The sequence below is a fragment of the Pyrus communis genome, chromosome 8 (genome assembly GCF_963583255.1).
Source record: "Pyrus communis chromosome 8, drPyrComm1.1, whole genome shotgun sequence".
In the NCBI taxonomy this organism is placed as follows: domain Eukaryota; kingdom Viridiplantae; phylum Streptophyta; class Magnoliopsida; order Rosales; family Rosaceae; genus Pyrus; species Pyrus communis.
Window position 1 is genome coordinate 2,003,613 of NC_084810.1, and position 21,397 is coordinate 2,025,009.

At 34.9% G+C, this 21,397-nt stretch overlaps 2 protein-coding genes across 2 annotated transcripts; one reads left to right on the forward strand and one right to left on the reverse strand.

Annotated features, from left to right (window-relative positions):
- Positions 1-10,158: 10,158 nt before the first annotated feature.
- LOC137741387 (ent-copalyl diphosphate synthase 1-like) lies at positions 10,159-15,514 on the forward strand. The gene is made up of 15 exons (XM_068481106.1): positions 10,159-10,286; positions 10,361-10,438; positions 10,573-10,661; positions 10,766-11,072; positions 11,197-11,380; positions 11,558-11,772; positions 11,930-12,050; positions 12,165-12,277; positions 12,412-12,638; positions 13,270-13,385; positions 13,724-13,822; positions 13,930-14,145; positions 14,598-14,721; positions 14,887-15,090; positions 15,194-15,514. Exons 1-15 carry the CDS (start codon positions 10,202-10,204, stop codon positions 15,413-15,415), a joined length of 2,400 nt encoding a protein of 799 aa, XP_068337207.1. The 5' UTR covers positions 10,159-10,201; the 3' UTR covers positions 15,416-15,514.
- A 2,770-nt stretch (positions 15,515-18,284) lies between these two features.
- LOC137743428 (N-terminal acetyltransferase B complex catalytic subunit NAA20) lies at positions 18,285-20,651 on the reverse strand. The gene is made up of 6 exons (XM_068483316.1): positions 20,495-20,651; positions 20,327-20,417; positions 19,511-19,643; positions 19,052-19,121; positions 18,650-18,710; positions 18,285-18,559 (listed from the first exon to the last, which is right to left on the reverse strand). The coding sequence occupies exons 1-6, from the start codon at positions 20,570-20,572 to the stop codon at positions 18,468-18,470; spliced, it is 525 nt and encodes a 174-aa protein (XP_068339417.1). The 5' UTR covers positions 20,573-20,651; the 3' UTR covers positions 18,285-18,467.
- Between the last annotated feature and the right edge of the window lie 746 nt (positions 20,652-21,397).

Below are 21,397 nucleotides of genomic sequence, written 5' to 3' on the forward strand. Positions count from 1 at the left end.
TGCAGAAGAAGAAGAAGAAGAAAAAGAAGAGAGAGAGAGAGAAGGAATTAAAAAAAAAAAAAAAAAAAAAAGGAAGAAGAAGAGAAAGAGAGAGAGAGAGAGAGAAAGAAAAAAAAAGAAGGAAGAAGAAGAGAAAGAGAGAGAGAGAGAGAAAGGAAAAAAAAAGAAAGAAGAAGAAGAGAGAGAGAGAAGAAGAAGAAGAAGAAGAAGAAAGAAAAAAAAAAAAAAAAGAAGAAGAAGAAGAAGGAAACCTAGTTCGTCCGTATCCCCTCCCCCCTAACCAGAAGAAGAAGAAGAAGAAGAATAAAAGAGAGAGAGAGAGAGAGAGAGAGAGAGAGAGAGAGAGAGAACAAAAAAACAAAGAAAAAAAAAGGAAATCCAGTTCGTCCCTCGCCCCCCAAAGCCAACCTGCAACAAAGAAAGAAGAAGAAGATGAAGAAGAAGAAGAAGATGAAGAAGAAGAAAGGGTAAAAAAAAAAAAAAACCCAGTTCGTTCATCCCTCCCCCTCACCTAGCCTGAAGAAGAAGAAGAAGAAGAAGAAGAAGAAGAAGAAGAAGAAGAAGAAGAAGAAGAGAGAGAAAAGAAGAAGAATTTTTTTTTTTTACTCTTTTTAATTATTTTAATATTTAAAAATATTAAAATATTTTTTTTAGTTTTTAATAATTTTTTAATGGAAAGTGGGCCTCGAATCAAGTCACGTCAGCATTTAACTGAAAAATACATAACCAAATAACCGAAAGTATAACATTGGACCAAATTCTAAAGATGAGGTATGACATTGTCAATTTTAAAAGATAAGGTATGATAGTATTGTGAGACCAATAGTTGAGGTAGTTTTTTGTAATTTACCCAAAAACATTGTATGTTCATTTGCTCCAACAAAACATCAAATTGTAAAAAAAATTAAAAAAGAAAATCCAATTAGTAAAAATGAGCATTTTTTGACATTTAGTTGTAGAATGATCAATTTTTAGTAAAAACAACATATTGATCATATATTGATATCTCAACGATGCATTAACAACCACACAACAATAATATGATGACGACATAATAAACACTAATCATTTATGCAACCAAATGTCAAAAAGTGATTATCTTTGCTAATTACCCAAAAAGAAAAGACATGCAAATTGTCACCAAATTAAGTATAGGTTTTACTTTTAGAATTATTGGTTGCCATAGTAAAAAGAGCGTTATTCTTCAGTTCATTGTGTTTAGAGTAGCAATATTACTTGTAGTTGAAAAGAAGCACCGCTCTTTCTCTCCTAAAGTCAAGAACCCCTAAATCAAATCTTACATTCAGCCGCCAACCCTTCCTCTTGGGTGAGGTCGGTTGCAACCCCATATTCTTCTTCTCGAATCCCTTTCTCCTTCTTTCCTAACCCTATCTTCTTCTTCTTCTTCTTTTTAGCCTTGATTTATGGTAGTTTTACCAAATTTCCTTGACCTTTGTCTCAATTGTTGGCAAATCCTGTTGCTGATCAAAGTTTTATGCCTTTTGTTTCCAAATTGTTATTTTTAGCTGCGAGCTACTGCCCACTTAGTTCGGCTATTCAGCTTCTCGACTTCTTCCTCCATGGACTTTGGTTCGAGGCTTGCTTTGGGTTTCAGTGGCTGCTAAAGTGCAATTATTTAGTAAGATTATGGCTTCTAGTGCAGGTGGCTTATCCATTCCTATTTGTCCATCCTTTCAGTTTGTTGGTTCTTCTTCCTGATGGCGACAACTTGGCTATGATGGTGTAGCTATTTTGGTGGAGGAGGCTGGTTTTCGTTTTCAGATCTAGAATCTTTGGCTTAGGCATTGTTATGGGCTCAATTGGGGGCTTGTTTCCTTGTTTTACTTTTATAGTGGGGTGCAATATTACTTTAGGGTTTTGGATTGTTCTTGAACTTACCTCACTTTGTATTAGTGTGCTTTATTTTTAATGAAATTAGTGGCTTGACAAAAAATAAAAAGAGTTTTACTTTTTTTTAGGGATCTTTTGATATAGACGTCTCAGTTTTGAATATTCTAAATTAAACATCCACGCCTTTTAGTCATTTGATTAAACTTTTTTTTTTTGTCATAATTTTGGTGCTATATATATTAGAATTAATCATTTTCTTTATCAAAATTGCATGACATGTCACTACCCATCTTTACTAAAATCTGACGCCACATCATATTGAAACAAATTTCCTATAATCTAGCCTTTTGATCTCCTCCATTAGAGATAATTGTTAAAAAAGTAACTTTTTTTTAGAGTGCAAAAAAGTTGGTTAGATTTAATTTATTTTCACAATAATGCTACAATTAGCAATAATTATCTATGATTTAAGAAAATTTTCTTCTCCAAAACAGTCTAAAATATTTTTATATCCCACAAAATCAAATGTACCAAAATAAGTTTTTCTTTTAGTACATTGAGAGAAAATAGGATTGAGAACAACATAAACGTACCAATACACAATGTGTACGAAATCGAACATACCAAAATAAAAATATTGTACTAATCTCAACAATAAGTATTAAATCAAACGTACCAAAATTGCAAAACAACGTACCAATCGATGATTTTTACAAATTTAAACGTACCCGAGATAAAAAAATAGATAATGTATTGTACCTAATAATAAGTCATCAATAACTACACATAAAAAACAGCAAAAAAAAAAAAAATCACAAAAGAATGCTGAGATGACTATTGATCAAAGCACTTTAATCAATCTTAAAAATGCAAAGATGTTTAATTTAAATGATATAGAAAAATTGTAGAGGATTCAAATTTTCTCTTTTTTTTTTGTTTTTTCATTGACAGGGTTATTAATTGAGGAAACGACTGCAACCTTTTACGATTAAAATATTAGTTTAACGTTAAGTTAATTACCTTTTGAAGCATGTTTGTAGCTTTTATGTTTTTAATAAGCAAGCACATTAGTCATGCATACGACGCAATAGCAAGCAATTAGAATATTAATTTTATCTGAGTTCCATCCTACATATTATATGATAATGCGTGTGTCCCTCCTAGGAGACTTATTTATCTACTGTTTACAATTAACAAATTTTTACTGTTTAAGCATTTGAAGATTGTTTAGTTACTATGCATAAACAAATGAACGGTACATTCTAAAAATGCTACTTGTTATCAAAATTATTAATTGGTTTAACATGTACGGATGACTAAACAATCTCTAAATTAAATGATTTTGCATATATGATCCTTATATAATTATGAAAAGAATAAATAATTCTGAAAATTATGTTCAGACAATAAAAAAGCGTTAATCGTAGGTGAGACAGATATATTTCCCATGAAAAATGCAAGCATTAAGCATAAACTCGTGGAGTAAAGTACAAAAACAGATATGCCAATTACAAGCAGCATAATAAGGCATATATTCCTACACTTTGAGGAATCAAATGGTATCCACACAATCTCTCAAATTATTTCAAAAATGATCTTACGTAACACATGTTCTTAAGTAACACTGCATATAATCGAAAATATTAGCAACATATAATATGATTAATAATTATTTGCTACTGATGGTATAACGTGACAATTTTTCATCACTAATAATAATGTTTTTGAGAACACCAACTATATTAGCAATATTATGTCAGAGCATTTTTAGCATTTTTTTTCTAAATTGTAATCTTTTCTTGATGCTATGACAAAAGACTTATTGCTACGTGACAACTTTTTTCCATTGTTTTTTTATTTTTCGTTTCAATGATCTCAAATTTTAATGTTTGCCATGAAGCGGAGGCCAACGATTTGTTCATTTTCGACGCATTAAGGAAATGAACCTAAATAAATTACAAAGATTGATAAAAACGCGTTGGAATTCTTTATGTTTGTTTTCTTAAAAATACAATTAGACAAAAATGAAAGCTCAACCACTTAAGTTCTTAACGACGTAACTGTTGAAAGTATCAATTTTACATTGAGAAAAGGAATGTTACACCATTTAAGTTCTTAAGGACGTAATTGTTGAGAGTATCAACCTACATCGAGGAAAGTAGGGACTTTGCATGTTGAAGAATGTTGAAGCTCCACCATAAAATCAATTGTTAATATGAAGAATAGCAAACTTACTTATAAGTCCATGCAAGGTCCCTTCTCCCATCAATGTAGGATTCATTCTCAAACACCCTTTCACATGTGAGGAATTTTCAAGCCTAACACGTGGACAACACAACGGGGTTACGTGGAGCGTGTGTGACAGTTTGGCTTCACACGTGAGACAATTTGCTCTGATACCATGAAAAAAGTTGAAGTTCCACAATAAAACCAATTAAAGATATGGGGAGTAGCCTAATATACTTATAATCTCATGCAAGTCCATTTTCTCATCAATGTGGGATTCATTCTCAAAACATGTGCTTGAAGTAATTAGACTACTTTCTATATTGCTAATTGATTTTATAATGGAACCCCAACTTCTTTTATGGTATTAAGTCAGGTTGTCCCTCGTGTTAAGCCCAACTGTCACACGTGTCCCACGTTACTTGATTTTTGTTGTCCACGTCCTAAACTTGAAAATTCGCCACACGTGAGGTGATGTATTGAGAGTATCAATCCGACATCGGGAAAAGAAAGAACATTGCATATGTAGCACATCATGTGCTTACAAGTGATAACACTACTCTTCATTTTACCAATTAATTTTATGGTAGAACGCACCTTCTTTAGTAACTATATTTTAATACGAGTATACACTTATTTAGTCATACTTCGTTCCTAAGTTAAAATTCTTTTGTTGTTTGTGTTTGTTTTTTTAAGAAAATTAATAAAGAAGAGGAAAAAAAGCATATTCATCCTCAGAAACGAATGGGATTCTATGCAGGAAACAAACATATAAAACAAAACATAATAATCTTTCACTTCTCATTTGACATAAGTCAAATCTTGTGATCTACTTGCTGCCTGTCTTGCGAAGCTTTGAATTCTTTCCTCCCTGGATCTGACCTCGCCCAAAGGAAGTGATCAATTATTCATTTATGTTACTGACTAATTAGACGTCCTTAAACAAAGCTTAATGCATCTCTCATAAAAAGACAATGCCTTAATGTATCTAATAATTACAATATTTTCTCACTTTCATAACATGACATTATTTCACCGTAAAAATATTATAATCGAAAATGATATTCTCTTTATCATCATCTGAAGATATTTTTAGAATAGTTCATCGGTTTAGATGCCGTTTAATCATTCTAATAAATAAAAAATAATAATTGAAAATTCATCATAAGGATGATACTAATTACATAATCATCTATTTGTTTGATACTTATATTGGATAGATAAATGATCTTTAAATAGAATATTTTTTAATGATAATTTTATATAATATTAAATAATAAAGATAATTAATATTTCGACTATGACGTTTGTACAGTTAAATAATATCACACTAAGAGCTTGTTTGGTATTGCTGTGTTTTGAAAAAAAAGATGCTTCTGCTGTGCTGTGAGAATAAGCAGCTGTGAAATAAAGACGACGATAGGCCGAGTTACTGAGAGAGAACGAAGATCCGCTTGGATGCCATCTGCGAAACTCATATTTTTCTTCTCAAACCCTGATAGGCCGAGTTAATGAGAGTGAAAACGAAGACGGCGACAAATCGAATTCGGTTGAAGCGGAAACGGAAAGAAAGAGGAAGGGAAATGCGATTGATTTTTGATGGCGGAGATGGGTGATTGAGAGTGCAGAAGGTGTTTGATAATACGACTGAGAGAGACTTGGTCTTGGAATTCTATGATCAGGTGTTACTGCCAAAAGGTTCTTCACCATGAGCCATTGAAGATGTATAATGGGTCTTGATGGGTTGCTTTCGCCTTGTGCTCAATTGGGCTCATTGAATTACTTAGGAATTTTTAAATGGAGGAAATTGAAATAACGGGATTTTATTTTCTAGAATCTATAAATTTTTTTATTTGGTTAATCTTAAAAAAACAATAGAATTGAATACCGAATTTATTATTTTTAAACTCTCAATCATAGAAATTGGGAAATGACATCTATTTATATGGAATTTAAACTTGAGAATTGGACGTCTCAAATTCCAATTTTTTTTTAACGCGGAAATTCTAAATTTCTATGTTTATGAATCCAAACAATGGAATTGGTGCATGTCAATTTATAAATTCCGACTTTTGTCCAAGTTCCAAGTTTATTTCCCTCGTTCAAACATAGTGTAACAGAGTTATTTCTTAGTTAAGTTAGAGAACATGTGTCGAAATATTAGTAAACGAGACACAAAAGAGACATGTAAAAAGGGACAGCAGATCTGCAGCCTTTAAACACATGCCTCCCCAACATTTACCCTATAAAGAAATGAGAGAAGTATAATCCACTATTCATGACTAATTTGGAAGTGCTTTTAAAATGACTGAAAGCGTTTTAGAGAAAATGTTTTTTGGTTCCAAAAGCACTTCAAGTGCTTTTCAGGATTCACTTGCCTCTTTTACTAAGGATTGATTCTAAACACATTTTCATCAAAATCATTTTTAGTCATTTTAAAAACCCTTCTAAACAATCCCTAAATTATATAGTGAATTTAGATAATTATTCTATACCTACTATAATATTAACAAATAAAAAAAGTTGGAAACAACAATAATTTTTCGTGAGTTGAGGTACCAAGAATAGATACATTGTTGGTTCTGTGTAGAAGGATTTATTGCCTTTTGGAACTTAACCTGTCGGAAGGTATGATTTTACACCCCACTCCATGGGGCCAAGACTTACTACTCTGATTGACATGCATTGGCTACAACCATATGACTTTAGAAAACATGACAAGTACAAGTTGAAAGAAACCTCCTGCTTAGTGCTTACAGCTCGAGTTTGGTCAAGCATATCTCGAACCCACGTCGCATTCTCAACTAGGTCTAAGATTGAATTAAGTTTTGGGTGTGATTTGTAGTGCTATCAATCTTTTTAAGTTATAACTTATAATACAATGTTCTATTTATTTATATAAACCTTGTGTGCAAGACATATCAATTATAACGTTATTTGCACTAAAGAAAGGTGTATACCTGGATAATGCACTCAAAACAAAATAAGGTTACGAGGCTAGTCAGTACCCACAAGTATTAGTTATCCAACTCTCTATGCATCCATGTGGTAAACAATTCACGTCCAAAAAGCTCCAATTCACAATTATGGCGATGGTAATGACTGGCGGTGGTGGTGGTAATGACAGTTGTGGTGGTGGTTGTGGTGACTTGTGGTGGGGGCGGCGGTGGTAACTGTGGTGGTGGTGGTAATGATAATGATGATGTAAGGTTAGTGATGGAGTAGTAGGTGGTGGTAATCACTTTATTCTCCAAAGGAGGACAAGTACATGTAGAATGATAAATGATGTCATTTTTAAAAATTAATGAGGGTATACATGAGTTAAATACTTATTGAAGGCTCAATGCCGATTTTACAAAAGAATCTTTTAAAAACAATATACATGCTACTTTTAAAAGTTGTTGTCTAGAAGTCATTGCTTTAAAAAATAATCAAAATATTTTATTTTTACCAAACACTTTTTATTGCTTATTTTAAAGTAAAGTAACTTTTGGTTATAAAAAAAAAAAAACCAAATAGACGAGAAAGAAAAAATGGAATTTATTTTGGTTTTGCAAAATTTAGTTAATAACAAGTACAAAACATATGAATTCTAAGTTTCCAAAAAAAAAAAATATATATATATATATATATATATATATGAATTTTAAATATCTACTAATATTATATAATACCCGTGCGGTATGGTATACGATCGTTAATGGTTGTAAACATTATTATCAAACTGAAAATGTACAGTTTGGTACAAATACAGTATCATTACCAATTGATATAAAATTTCGGTACACATTTAGTATGATACAGTTGGTAATTCGGTTAGTGCGATAATTTGATAAAAAATTTCATCCTTAGTTAAATGAGGATGGTGGGACCTAACAGAACACAAATAAATAAAAAATGCTAATTAAGTGGGCCAACTTTTTAGATTAAAAATTAAATTCAATCCCTTAACCTCATGTCCATGTCAGCATGCATATTCCACCTCATATTTTATTTGTTTTTATAAGGTTTTATGGTTCTTTTCTTTTCCTATAATACCCCATCCACATATTTTTCTGCCTCATTCGAAATTCAAACAAACAATAATATCTTAGCTGCATATATAATATATGCACTTCATATGGTAGGTATTTTGATTTCTTTTGTTTTGATTTTATAAGGGTTACAAAATTGAAAAATTAAATATGGCTACTAATTATTATAAAATTGGAATAACAAGATCTCCGTATAACATTGAAAACAAAATTTCTTTCCATGATATGCTTTTGCAATTAGGAGCCATGAAAGGGAAAGATGGACAAGCCCATATCCATTTTTTTTTCATTCATTCATGCCAATTCCCATATCCGATATCTTATCTCCTTCTAGTTTTCTCTTAATCTTTAACATCGTGGAGTAAGGTTTGTGTATCTATATATACTATATATGATTGCGTATTAATAATGTTTCTTTATGTTTCACATTTTTCATATGAGACTAAAAAAAGGTTGGTCCATGCTCTTCATGTGGTTATGCAAATTATGTTGCCATATTTACGAGAAAATATATAAAACAGCATTAGAGTAGTTACAATGTTTTTTTTTCTTGGGTCATACGAGATATACCATATACGTTATTTATGATTAATTAGATACTATTTAAAATCGACTAGGCATTATACAATGTTTTTTATAGCCTTAATTGCCACACACTCGCTCGTTTTTATTTTTTACTTTTCTTGTTTTAATTTTTTTTCTTATTATCTTTGATATTATTATTTTTACTAAAATATAATTTAAAATAATAATAAATTTATTAACCATTCTCCATAGTTTTTTTATATTGTTTTTTTTTAATGAAATTTTAATAAGAGAAGAGCAATTTGAATATTATGAAAGCTTCACTTTTTAGCCTTATATATATATAGATATATATATATATATATATATATATATGAATTAGATACTGTTTAAAATTGACCAGGTAAAATGAATCTTTGGAATCTATGCAATTTTCCGGTATATTCATCCAAATGTGACTGTTCATGAATTAATGGTGGATAATATTCATTGAGCTAATTGGAAATTTCAGGTATTAATTTCCACAAAAAATACAAACTATATGATACATTCCCGTTTAAAAAAATCTCCCCCATATGAAGTTTTATGTGACCAAACATTTTTCTAAATTTGAAACGATCACCAACCCTAAATAAAATAAAAGGGCAGTACTGCCCTCAATTCCATATTTCTCTTGGATGTGGATGATACCTTCCTCCTAGCAGGAATCTCTTGGGAAGTCCCTTCCTGTCCTCTCTCTCTCTCTCTCTCTCTCTCTCTCTATCATATTTTCGCTACTTCTACTTCCTCCACGCAGCAAACCACAATTTCCCCACCATCATCATGTCTTCTCATTCCACCCAACTTTTTCTCTCTGCACTTCCTCTAACTCTTCGACCCACCACCTCATCCTTCTCTGCCTTTAATCAACCAAAATATTTATCGGGTGAGTTCCCAAAACTTTTCATTTTTTGCATAATCTATTTTATTGTTTTTTTAAGTTTCTCTCCGACCCACACATCTTTGCTTTCTTTTTTCCCTACAGAGAAAAAAAAAAAGATAGAAAAATACTTCCAGACCTTTTCTATTTTCTACCCTTTCTCTCAGCCATATGATCACTTTTACCTTGTTTTCTTTTAAATTCCCTACTGGGTTTTATTTAAACATCTACAAGATTGTCGATCTCTGGTTGTTCCGATCGATCTTGTTTTCTCATCATTTTCTTTTCATTTTCCTTCCCATTTTCTTGCATGTATGTTTGGTTCCCCAGAAAATTCAAGAAAAAACTGGTTGAACTTTCTTTGTTTCACGGTTTGCATGCAGAGGAAGATCTTCTCAAATTCCGATCATTTTTTGAGTTTTAATAGTTTGGTGTTTTATCACAAAAAATCTTGCTAATTGTAGTTATGAACTTCTCTCATATATTATTTTGTTGTATTAGACTCTGTTCTTGAATACGATCTTCTCTTTAGAGATAGCTAGAAGCTGTCTTCTTCTTTTCTGTGTCTTCTTTTTCTTGAACTTCCATGAGGTGTGCGCTGTCTTGGATTCTCCTCTGTATTTGGCAAAACCTCGTATATTTCACCATGCAAGCAACTGCCACATACTCTCTGCGACCGTTTCTTTGCATTAGACCTTTGCCTTTGTCCCATTTACGTGATTTACGTCACAGTAATTAAATTTCATTTATCCAATTAATGTTATTTCCGTTACAGTAATTAAATTTTCACCACCTTTCCTTACAGGTGTTTGGCTATTTGGCGCTAATGACAAAAGAGATTTTCGATCCAAATGCAGTGCGGTTTCCAAATCCCGCACTCAAGGTGATCATGCTATAGTATTCTTTTATACTTCTATTATTTCTTTCCTTTTTTTACATTTATTTTTCACTTTTTACTGTGGTTGCTTCGTAAATATATACATACAGTTTTATATATCCTTATCTATGTACGATCAGAATATGCAGACGTGTTGCAAAATGGTCTGCCAGTGATAAAGTGGCATGAGATTGTGGAGGATGACATAGAAGGAGACGAAGCGCCTGAGGTACTAACAAAACTACATTTCTACTTTCAACAATATTTTACCTTTCTTTCAACTTCAATTTTTTTCTTCTATTTTTCTGATTTTTCCTTTTTGTTTTGAGAAAGGATTTTGGACAAATTAATAAGATCAAGCAACATGTGGAGACCATCAAATCGATGGTGGAGTCGATGGATGACGGAGAGATTACTATTTCGGCGTACGACACCGCTTGGGTGGCGTTAGTGGAGGATGTCGAAAGAAGTGGCTTGCCACAGTTCCCATCCAGCCTCCAGTGGATTGCCAACAACCAACTCCCAGATGGTTCTTGGGGAGATAGTGAGATCTTCACTGCTCATGATCGCATCATCAACACCATAGCTTGCGTTGTCGCACTCAAATCATGGAACGTTCATCCTGACAAGTGCGAAAAAGGTAACCGCTAACTAACCGGTCAATAAGTCAATACAGCGCTAACGACTAGTTTGGAATCTTATCCGGTCATTTTTGGGTCATCTACTGTGATCCTTTTTTTTTTTTTTGGCCGATGTACACGTAGGAATGACGTATTTCAAGAAGAACATAAGCAAGCTTGGCAACGAGAATGCCGAACACATGCCGATCGGGTTCGAAGTAGCTTTTCCTTCGGTTCTCGAAATGGCTAGGAGTTTAAACCTGGACGTGCCTGATGATTGTCCTGTGTTGCATGAGATTTACGCCATGAGAGATCTAAAGCTCACAAGGTACATAGCACACAAGTCTCATAAACTTTTGGAATTTTTAAGTTTGTTATTTTTCAAATTAATTATAAAGAAACCTTATCCACTGTGGATATATTATAATTTGGTCTGCTGGGTGTCTGTGAACTTTTGTACATGGTGTAATTACTAATCCTGGGTGTGCGCGTGTATGGGGAATAGGATACCGAGGGAAATAATGCACAAAGTGCCCACAACACTTCTCCACAGCTTGGAAGGAATGGCAGGTTTGGACTGGGAAAAACTTCTAAAACTGCAGTCCCATGACGGCTCTTTCTTGTTCTCCCCAGCCTCCACTGCCTATGCACTCATGCAAACCAAAAACCCCAACTGCATGAATTATTTGTCCAAAGCTGTTCGCAAGTTCAACGGCGGAGGTAAGCAAGTGTGTCAGTTTTGCGTGTAAATAAATAGTATTATCCAAAAATCTGTTTAACAGTTTAACAGCATGCATGCCATTTGTGACTTCGCTGACCAAAGTTGGCCTCTCGAGCCGAATGATGACCCTAATTACCTTCTTCTATTTTATTTCAGTTCCTAATGTATACCCAGTTGACTTGTTCGAACACGTATGGGTTGTGGATCGTCTGCAGCGCTTGGGAATCTCTAGGTATTTCGAGCCGCAGCTTAAGGAATGTATTAATTACGTAAGCAGGTGCGCTCGACAACTTACATTAATTTGACTAGTTTTTTGACTAGTTTTTCAGCTTGACTGTCTCATTGTCGCGTAGCGTATAAATAAAATTAACAAATATATTTTCTGTTATAGATATTGGACTGAGAAAGGAATTTGTTGGGCAAGAAATTCGGAGGTTCAGGATATTGATGACACAGCCATGGCATTCAGACTACTCAGGTTGCATGGCCACCAAGTGTCTCCTGGTAAGTTTTGTTACGCCATGTGTAGTAATATTACTGTAACAATCTGCATGCATAGGTAAAGGTATATATGTTTCTACTTTCGTTGGTTTAGTTAACAAATCTTGTTAATCAACCTAATTTGGTAATGAGGACAGATGTGTTTAAGCATTTCAAGAAGGGCAATGAATTCATCTGCTTTGTTGGGCAATCCACACAAGCTGTGACTGGAATGTACAACTTGCTTAGGGCTAGTCAGGTGATGTTCCCGGGAGAGACAATCCTTGAGGAAGCTAAGGACTTTTCAACCAAATTTCTGAGGGAAAAACAAGCTTCTAATGAGCTGCTGGACAAATGGATCATCACGAAGGACTTGCCCGGCGAGGTATATATAAAACATCAATTTTCCAAATTAGTTCATTTTTAATGAGAGCAATAGAGGGGCGTTTCAGTCTTTTCATTTCAATTTCGGGTCGAATTCCAAATTTACTTTTCAGTGAAAGAAATCAGTAAGATGCCAAGCAATTTTCCGTTAAGGTCATATTTTTATGCGGTATATGCTACCAATTTACTCGTGTTATAACACAAAACTTTTTATTCATGTTATACTCTAGTTACATTACTGACAGTAAATATTAAACTTGTTGTCTGTTTATATTATAATATAAAATTTGTAATGTCACATATTGCTATCACAAACTTCCTTTAAAGATCGCGAAAGAGTTTACATATACGTAAGTTCCATATATCCTACTTTCCAAAAATAAATAAGAGTATTCTAAAGAGAAAGGGTCAGAAAAAAAAAAGAAGTTGATATTATACTCTAGTTACATTAAGATTGTCGTCTTACTCATATTAGAATATGAAAATATACCCGAAAAATAATAACGTCCCGTTGCGATGTGTAAAGCAACTTACAACTGCGATTTGTCTTTTTATTAAGATTTATACGTGTCTTATTGTACTCTCCAAAAATATAATAAGAATATTCTAAATAGAGAGGGCAAATCAAACAGGTTGGGTACGCACTAGATGTTCCATGGTATGCGAGCTTACCTCGGCTGGAGACCAGATTCTACATCCAACAGTACGGTGGCCGTGATGACGTCTGGATTGGCAAGACTCTCTACAGGTATTTTTATTTAATTAATCAAACATATGTCACTCAGTACTACGGTCTGATGATATTTCTCTTCATTTAGAAGTGAGAGGTCATATGTTCGAATGTCGTGGATATCAAATTCAATACCAAATTAGGCTGTGGTTTAGTCAAACTTTCACTTCTTAGTGTAAAAAATATCCATATACTCAAAAAAAAAAAAAAAATCAAACAGATGATCTGCCCCCGTAAGGGGACAGCATATAGGACTACCCGAATGAATAGTTAATTATTAACTAATTATTTCAATTAATTATTTGATATTTTCTAATAATTTTGAACTTGGAATCTAACGACTTGTTTGGTTCTAGGATGCCTTACGTAAACAACAATTTGTATCTCGACCTGGCAAAACTGGATTACAACAATTGCCAAGCACTGCATCTGATCGAATGGGACAACATTCAAAAGTATAAAACCTAATAATATTATATTTATGAATAGAAATTTATTATTAATGTTTGGAACTTGATTTTTTTCCATGTATACGATATTAAATTACGACATATATATGCAGGTGGTACGCTGAATGTAAACTTGAAAACTATGGATTGAGCACAAGAAGCCTCCTCATGGCTTATTTTGTTGCGGCATCGAGTATTTTCGAGCCGGAAAGAGCCAACGAACGACTTGCATGGGCTAAAACGACGTCGTTAACTGAGACAATTGGGTCTCATTTCAGAGAAGGAACTTCTCAGCAAAGGAAGGCCTTTGTACATGAATTCAAAACTAGGTAAGTAAATGTTATACAATCGTTGTTCGGTCTCTTGGTGTCTTATTCATCGGTCAGACACATTTGTGCCAATTCCAAAAGTAGGGTTCATTGCTAGGGTACCCAACAAAAGGCTACTAGGCAAACACAGACAAATCTTTGACCAGATAATAGTGTCATACAAAGCACCAAATAATCTACGCAAAAGTGGAAGTCCCAAGATTTAGATCTAGGTAATAATGCACACCATCCATGTTACCAATTATTACTTTCTGCATCACATGATGGAAGCTACTGATACCCACTATGGTTGTTGTCGAGAAACACTACTTCGCTATTTTTGCGTATTAAATTGTTATTTGTCTAGAAGGAATAATTGCGTACATAGAATAACGACCCTTGTATTTTCCGTTGTTGCGGAAGAGTTTTAGGCATTTTGGATGAGGCAGATTTACATGTGGCTTGTGTTACAGGAAGATGAATACCAACAAGAAAGGGCAGGGACTCATTGAGATGTTGCTGACAACCCTACACTGCCTCTCGTTGGACGCCATGGTGGCGCATGGCCAAGACATCAGCCACCCTCTACGCCAAGCTGTGAGTTTCTAGCAAAACATCCACTTTTTTTAGGCTTTGTTTGACGGGCAAATCTCTATGTGCATTACCCAACTACAGAAATTAAACATTTCTACTGATCCCTAGCTAAAACTTTAATTTTGATTTTTTTTTTCTTCTGTTTTTTCCTTTTTAATCAAAATGCAGTGGGAAAAGTGGCTTCTGAAGTGGCAAGAGAAAGGAGATGTGCACCAAGATGAAGCCGAGTTGCTGGTCGAAATGATAAATCAAACCGCCGGCCTTTTGCCTTCAGATGGGCTGTTGTTGTCCAGTCCAGAGCATGAGCAACTTTTCAAGATCACCAACACAGTTTGTAACAAACTTCGCTGCTACCAAAACCAAAACCATAAGGTCAGAAAATTAAACCTATTTCTGCATTAGGGTTAGCTCCTTTCTCCACGTTTTATGTTATCAGGCTGTTTTTATATATTTTTTTTCTCTTTTATTTTCTCAGGTGAATGAAAACGGCAGCTACATCAAGACAACTCAGGAAATCGAACCGGAGATGCAGCAGCTTGCGCAAATAGTGCTGCAAAAGCCTTTAAATGGTGCCATAGAATCTTCGATCAAGCAAACCTTTTTCACGGTTGCAAGGAGCTTTTACTACTCTGCATGCTCGGATCCTGGAACAATCAATGGCCACCTTACCAAAGTACTGTTCGAGAGAGTATTCTGATTGTTGTGTATAAGATTAGGCCCCAGAGCAATGCCTCATTTAGTCATTGCATTTGTACTCAGTTCAACCCAGAAAGGGAAGTAAAAGCAAGTCATTGCGCATGTTCTTTGTTTTTGTGTGGTATCTGATGTGTTACTCAATCACAACGGGGGAGAAACAATGAAAGTGAAGAAGGAAAAATTAGGGTTGTTCCCTTTCACGATAACACTTTAAACACGGTTTTAGGGTTTCACAGTAAAAAACACTTCAAACTTAAAAGAGAACAATCCTTAGCCTCGACTATTATTACACCCGATGTTGTTTACCCGACGTTGTTTCAGGATTTATTATAGAATTTGATCTTGAAGTCTCACTAATATTAACAGTTGTCACGGGAGTTAAAGCAAAAAAAATTATTAGAGCTAATTCAACTGTCCAAGGAATGAAGACTTGCATGATGGGATTAAAATGAGAAGCAAAATAATGCACCATGCATGCAGCAAGATCAATAATTACAAATTATAGAATAAATATAAACAAGTAAGGGCAGAAACACAAAACACAAAAGGTGATGGACACATCGAATGAGATAGACATTGTTGTCTGTCCATCAAACCCCTGCGGCAAACCAAATGAAAATTATCATAAAAAAATGAGTTCATCAATTTCAACCAAATTAATAAAACTGTGGTAAAAGCAACCATGATTAGTGAGTAAACAAACTGTTAATTACGAGCTTAACTAGCACATTAATACCAAAGCAAAAATAGCCAAGACAAACATTCTCACACTCTCCAGGAAAACGTCAACTCAAGTCGAATCCAAACACGGAAAAAGAACTGAAGAATTTTCAACATATATTGTTAGCATGAATACCTAAAGCTGATATTTTTCGAAGCAGCCAATCTCAGTGAGGATCGTATATACGGTGGTTTGCACAAATGTGGTTACTGGACAAATAGTTTAGTTCTGTAAGGAGTTTGATATCTTTCATACCTGTTGGTTTAAAAAAAAACTAATGAAAATAGCTTGAAAACTTTGAGTTTTAATGATAAGGACAAAATAAAGGGTAAAGTGAATAGTAACATGATCGACTTTTTAGTGTAAAAATGTGGTTTTTCGTTAAAGTAAACAGTACCATGGGATTTTCGTTAAAACTCCCTTGGTTTAATGGTTTCCTACTACGTGTAAGCATATTAACAATGGCGGACAATATTTGCATACATAACCCATGAAACAGTTCCTGGATTGGCCTTCACCCAAAGGTGGAAATTCACGGAATCCCCACCTCTCACATCTTAAGATCTATTATCTAAAGAGGTAATGCACATAACGAGTGTTGTAGACATATGTGTAAAGCAAATTCTCTGCTAAATAACATCTTATAACGCAAGGCTACGTATCCCCAATTCCGATTGTAGGGTATAATCTCTCCTAAATGGCAGTCGTATCACATCAAGAAGTGAGGTCCCATGAATGTAAAGGCAAGAAGGGTCTACCAAAGCAAAGACATAAGGTATAGAGAGAGCATAGATCGATGGTTGGCATCATGATGTCCCTCCGTGGTTGAGTTCAATCATGGAATGGAGTCCTTAAAAAGTACTCCCTTCTTTTTTTTTTTTTATCTTAATCCAAAAAAGCACTTGACGAGATTGGATGGTGGGTCTGCATGTGGTGGAACCGTGGAAGTGTGATCTGATCTGAGGGCCACGACAGACAATGACAATGGGCTATAAGAGCTTTGAATGGGAAAAAAAAGCAGGAGGAAGATTTTGAGTATCAGAAGCATGAGACGCCAAAAGCAATATGACCATGCTTTTGGAGATTAACCCAGTTCGGCAAAAGTGCTTCACCACCCCAAAAATCCCCCATATCTTGCTTTGTGGCTTTTGATGGTTGGTTCATTTTGGATCATGACGAGGGCACGTGAGGCATATCTTCAGTTGCTACTTTGTTGCGCAAGCGGCAAACATGTCATTTCCGCCCACCTCCCGCAACATGGTGGGTGCACTGCACACCCTTAGCCAAATATGACAATAAAAAGAAATCCCATTTCCCTCTTCCTTTTTTAGGCCCCCCACGAGAGGGAGATATGGTATTCATGGGTCTGACGCGTGGACCGCGTGACCTGTCCGGCCACTCAACAATACCTCTTGCATCAAGAGTGGGACGCGTGACCTGTCCGGCCACTCAACAATACCCCTTGCATCAAGAGTGGGACCAACATAGAGGCTATTAGGACCTCAATGTAGAGCGGGCTCTCTATTTGTGTGTATGGAGAGATTTTTCAATGTAACCAGCACACGAGATGATACACTACGTGTCACTATACAATTGATAAGATATAACGGTCTCTCTATTTGTACACTACATGTTACTATAAAAATACAGTGGTCTCTCTATTTGTGTGTATGGCCAGACATATACATGTTCCACCTGCCAAACCAAAGAATTTCTCCGCAAAAGGTCCATGAGCACGTAAAATGGGGATCCTATCAACTTGTTCCTACCTGGATTTCTATCACAAGCAATTTCATCTTCTTTTTCTTCCATGAAAGTCAAATGAAAAGGGATTCTAGGCGTTTTGGTAGGACCGTAGGAGACATAAACATTTAGCCCATTTCGCTTAGGCTAGATTTCCTAAAAGGTAAAAAGTGCCAAATAAACAAGATTTACGGGCAACTCATTTGGACTGGATCTCAACATTTCAGTTGCAGCAACCCACTTCCCAATCATCTCGATGGACTTCCGCCTAATCAAATGAAATCAATTTTGTATACATCGAACCCAAATTTGGAGATTTTTTTTCCCCTTCTCTTCTCTTTTCTAAGTTAAATTTGGAGAAAAATTTATTTTAAATGAGATGCTTCAGAGGTTTTGAAACCGCTAATACATGAGATAATCTTCAGTAGGGAGGCCACACGGTGCAATCACCCAAACAAAATTGTAACAAATCCGCTACGTTTTAGTGTAATATTCATCCAAATCACACACTGGGATCCTCAGTTTCACAAAAAGCCATAAGCACAATGTAACGCATCATCATCGTAACACTTAGCAGGAGAAAACAGATTTAGTCATACTCTAATTCGTCAGGAGTAACTGGCCGTTTGAGGGGAATGATTGACTTCTTTTCAACGTCCCGAGATAATGCTTTCCTCATATCTGAAACAGGCACAATCACAATAGGTGAGAGGCCACACAGTTTAACATAAAGATGTTACGAGCATTGTAATTTGGATGGGGGCGACTCACCTAACCCATCTTCATCCCCTGAATAGTACCGTAGCACTCGTCTATAGATTACATAACCAAGCTGTGGGAAAAAATAAAAGCAGAAAACAAGATAGATAATGAGCATCACTTGTCCCAATGGAAATTCCAGAAATATCCAAGTCAATCCATGTCTGGCTCCCACAAAACTCACATAGAACCCCCGAATCATATACTTATGTTCCACATGGAGTTCTCAAAAGGTTCCCATTCTTATATTGATGTTCAAGGAATTATTTTCATATCTGTACAACAAACAAGATCCTCCTAACGAAATCGTAAAAATGGAAAGTACGCTAGAAATACAGGGAACCTACTTTCCGCTCATTTCAATTTTGGTGGACAATACAATGCAAACCATCTCTACAGTTAATGAAACATTACCTTTTCATACATCTTTATGGCAGGGGTGTTTGATGCTCTCACAAAAAGATCAACAAAGTATCCCTTATCACTGCCAAAAGAAACTTCTCGTTAAAGAGCTGATGCATATATGAAAAAGACTGAAAAATTACACAACCCGGTAACACTTCATATTGTTCTCAACCTAAAAACTGATTCAGAAGATGAAATGCTACGAGACTCAAAAGATGGTGGAGAATTCAATGCTCACTTCGATAAGATAGAACAACATAAAAAAAACAGACGTCATAATAGTCATAGGATCATTTCACCTATCAACATGTCTGAGCGTGTTAAGAAAAACTATGATCAGGTTTTCCATTATTGCAATTTGCAAAATAATGATTTGTGCAAGAAGATGCCCAAGTTTCTACTCCATACAAAGAAAACTATTGATATATGAATTGAAAGTTAATCTTAATCAAGGTATGCCCCTCTTACATCTTATCGCTGAATTCTTCAAGCAAGTTCATGAGCTTCTTGGCCAGTTGCTGCCTGCGATATTCTGGAGAAACGGTTACCGCAGTTACATGACCATGCCATGACTCACCTTGCCCCTCAACCTTTCCCATAACTGCAATCAAATCAAAACCAGATAGCTATTTATACACCTATCAAAACTAAAAACAAAGCTTAGAAGGAAAAGAGAAAGAGAAGCTAATCACATTAGCTCGAGAAGAAAGCCAACAAACGGTCGCCCAGTGGCAACATCCAACCTCTATTTTTACCTAACCTGAATGAATAAATGAGTGAACATCTCACACGGCTCATAACACCGCTTTTTAGAACAATCGGTCATACAAACCTATCCTAGATGCTCAATAAAATGCTGCGCAAAATTTGATTCTTAGCACACCCCGTACCCTAAACAACAAGGACCCATTTCTTAATCTGAAACCTCTACTCCCACAACCTTGGTAGTTGGTCCAACCAAGTAAACAACTTTATACCAACATCGATACAACAAACTTAGTAATTTTACGACAGAGAAACGAAACGGAACTTGTATACCAAGTGAAGTGCTAATTAAAATACAATGTTCTTTTCACCCAAATCTAGCATAGAAGAAAAGGCTTACTCCTACGTTCCCAACTTCTTATTCAGTCATTAACCCTCCATTTTTTTTTATACTTAAAATTCAAAAATTTCGACCAGTTACAAACGGGATTGCAAGATAGAATTTGTAATTACGGAAAATAAAACAAATGTAAATTTGCAGGGGCGAAAGCGAATTTGAGAGAGATTTGGTGTGCTTACTGTAACCCATGATTCGGTGTCCAGGTGCTTCGGCAACGTGAAAGTAGTCGGGCCATCTCGCCAAATACGTCATGTAAAACGACATATTGAACTGCAAAATCACCAGATTTATTAGAAATTTGCACAACAATTTCAGGAAATTGGAGAAGAAAAAGGAGAGAACTTTACGGTTTCAGTGAGGTGGTCGAGATTCACAGAGCTGAATCGAAGAAGATCATTGCAGCAGAATCTGCGTATCGTCGTCATCTCTCTCCCTCTCTCTCCTGGGATGCTTGAATAGTTGAATGAGTTCGACCGGTATTTCGGGTCGGTTTTACCGCTGGACAAATAGGACAATGAGGTTTGGGGAATTTGCATCAGTGGCTCCTTAATATTTTCCCAGTCAGCGCCTTAACTATACAAATTAACAGTTAAGTGCTCATTCTTCATATTGTTTGCAATTTGCCACCGTCATCCATTTAAATCCACTTTTCTATTAAACAATGGCACGCGTCAAAAACGTGCGCCTTTTTCAAAGAGCATTCTCGTCATTTTTGCTGCTAAACTAGGCACAACATAGAGGTAAAATGTTTTGAGTTTTGATTTTAATACGTTGAAATTATTTTTATTTTTTATTTTCATGAATTAATAAATTATGAGAATTAAAGTTTTGTATTTTAGTTACTAATTTTTTATGTGTTTACTGATATATATATATATATATATATATATATATAATGTGTATCGATATGAAAATTTCAAAACAAGTTAACAAAGATAAATCCATCGCCAAGTATGAGCTAGGAACGTTTTGTGAACAATACGGATTACCTCCTATTGCTCCTTTAAACAAAAAGAAAAAATCTCAGGTTTATCATAAGTACTCTAACAAGTACTCAGGTAAATCTTATCCCAAATATAGTAAATACAAATCCAAAAATAAACATCTTGATACTAATAGGTTTTATGAAAAACCCAAAACCAACAAGTGGAAGAGGATACTCTCCGGAAAAATCCATTCCAAAAACCCAAAACAAAAAGGAAATTGCCACAAGTGTGGCAAATATGGCCATTACGCCATTATAAAAATAG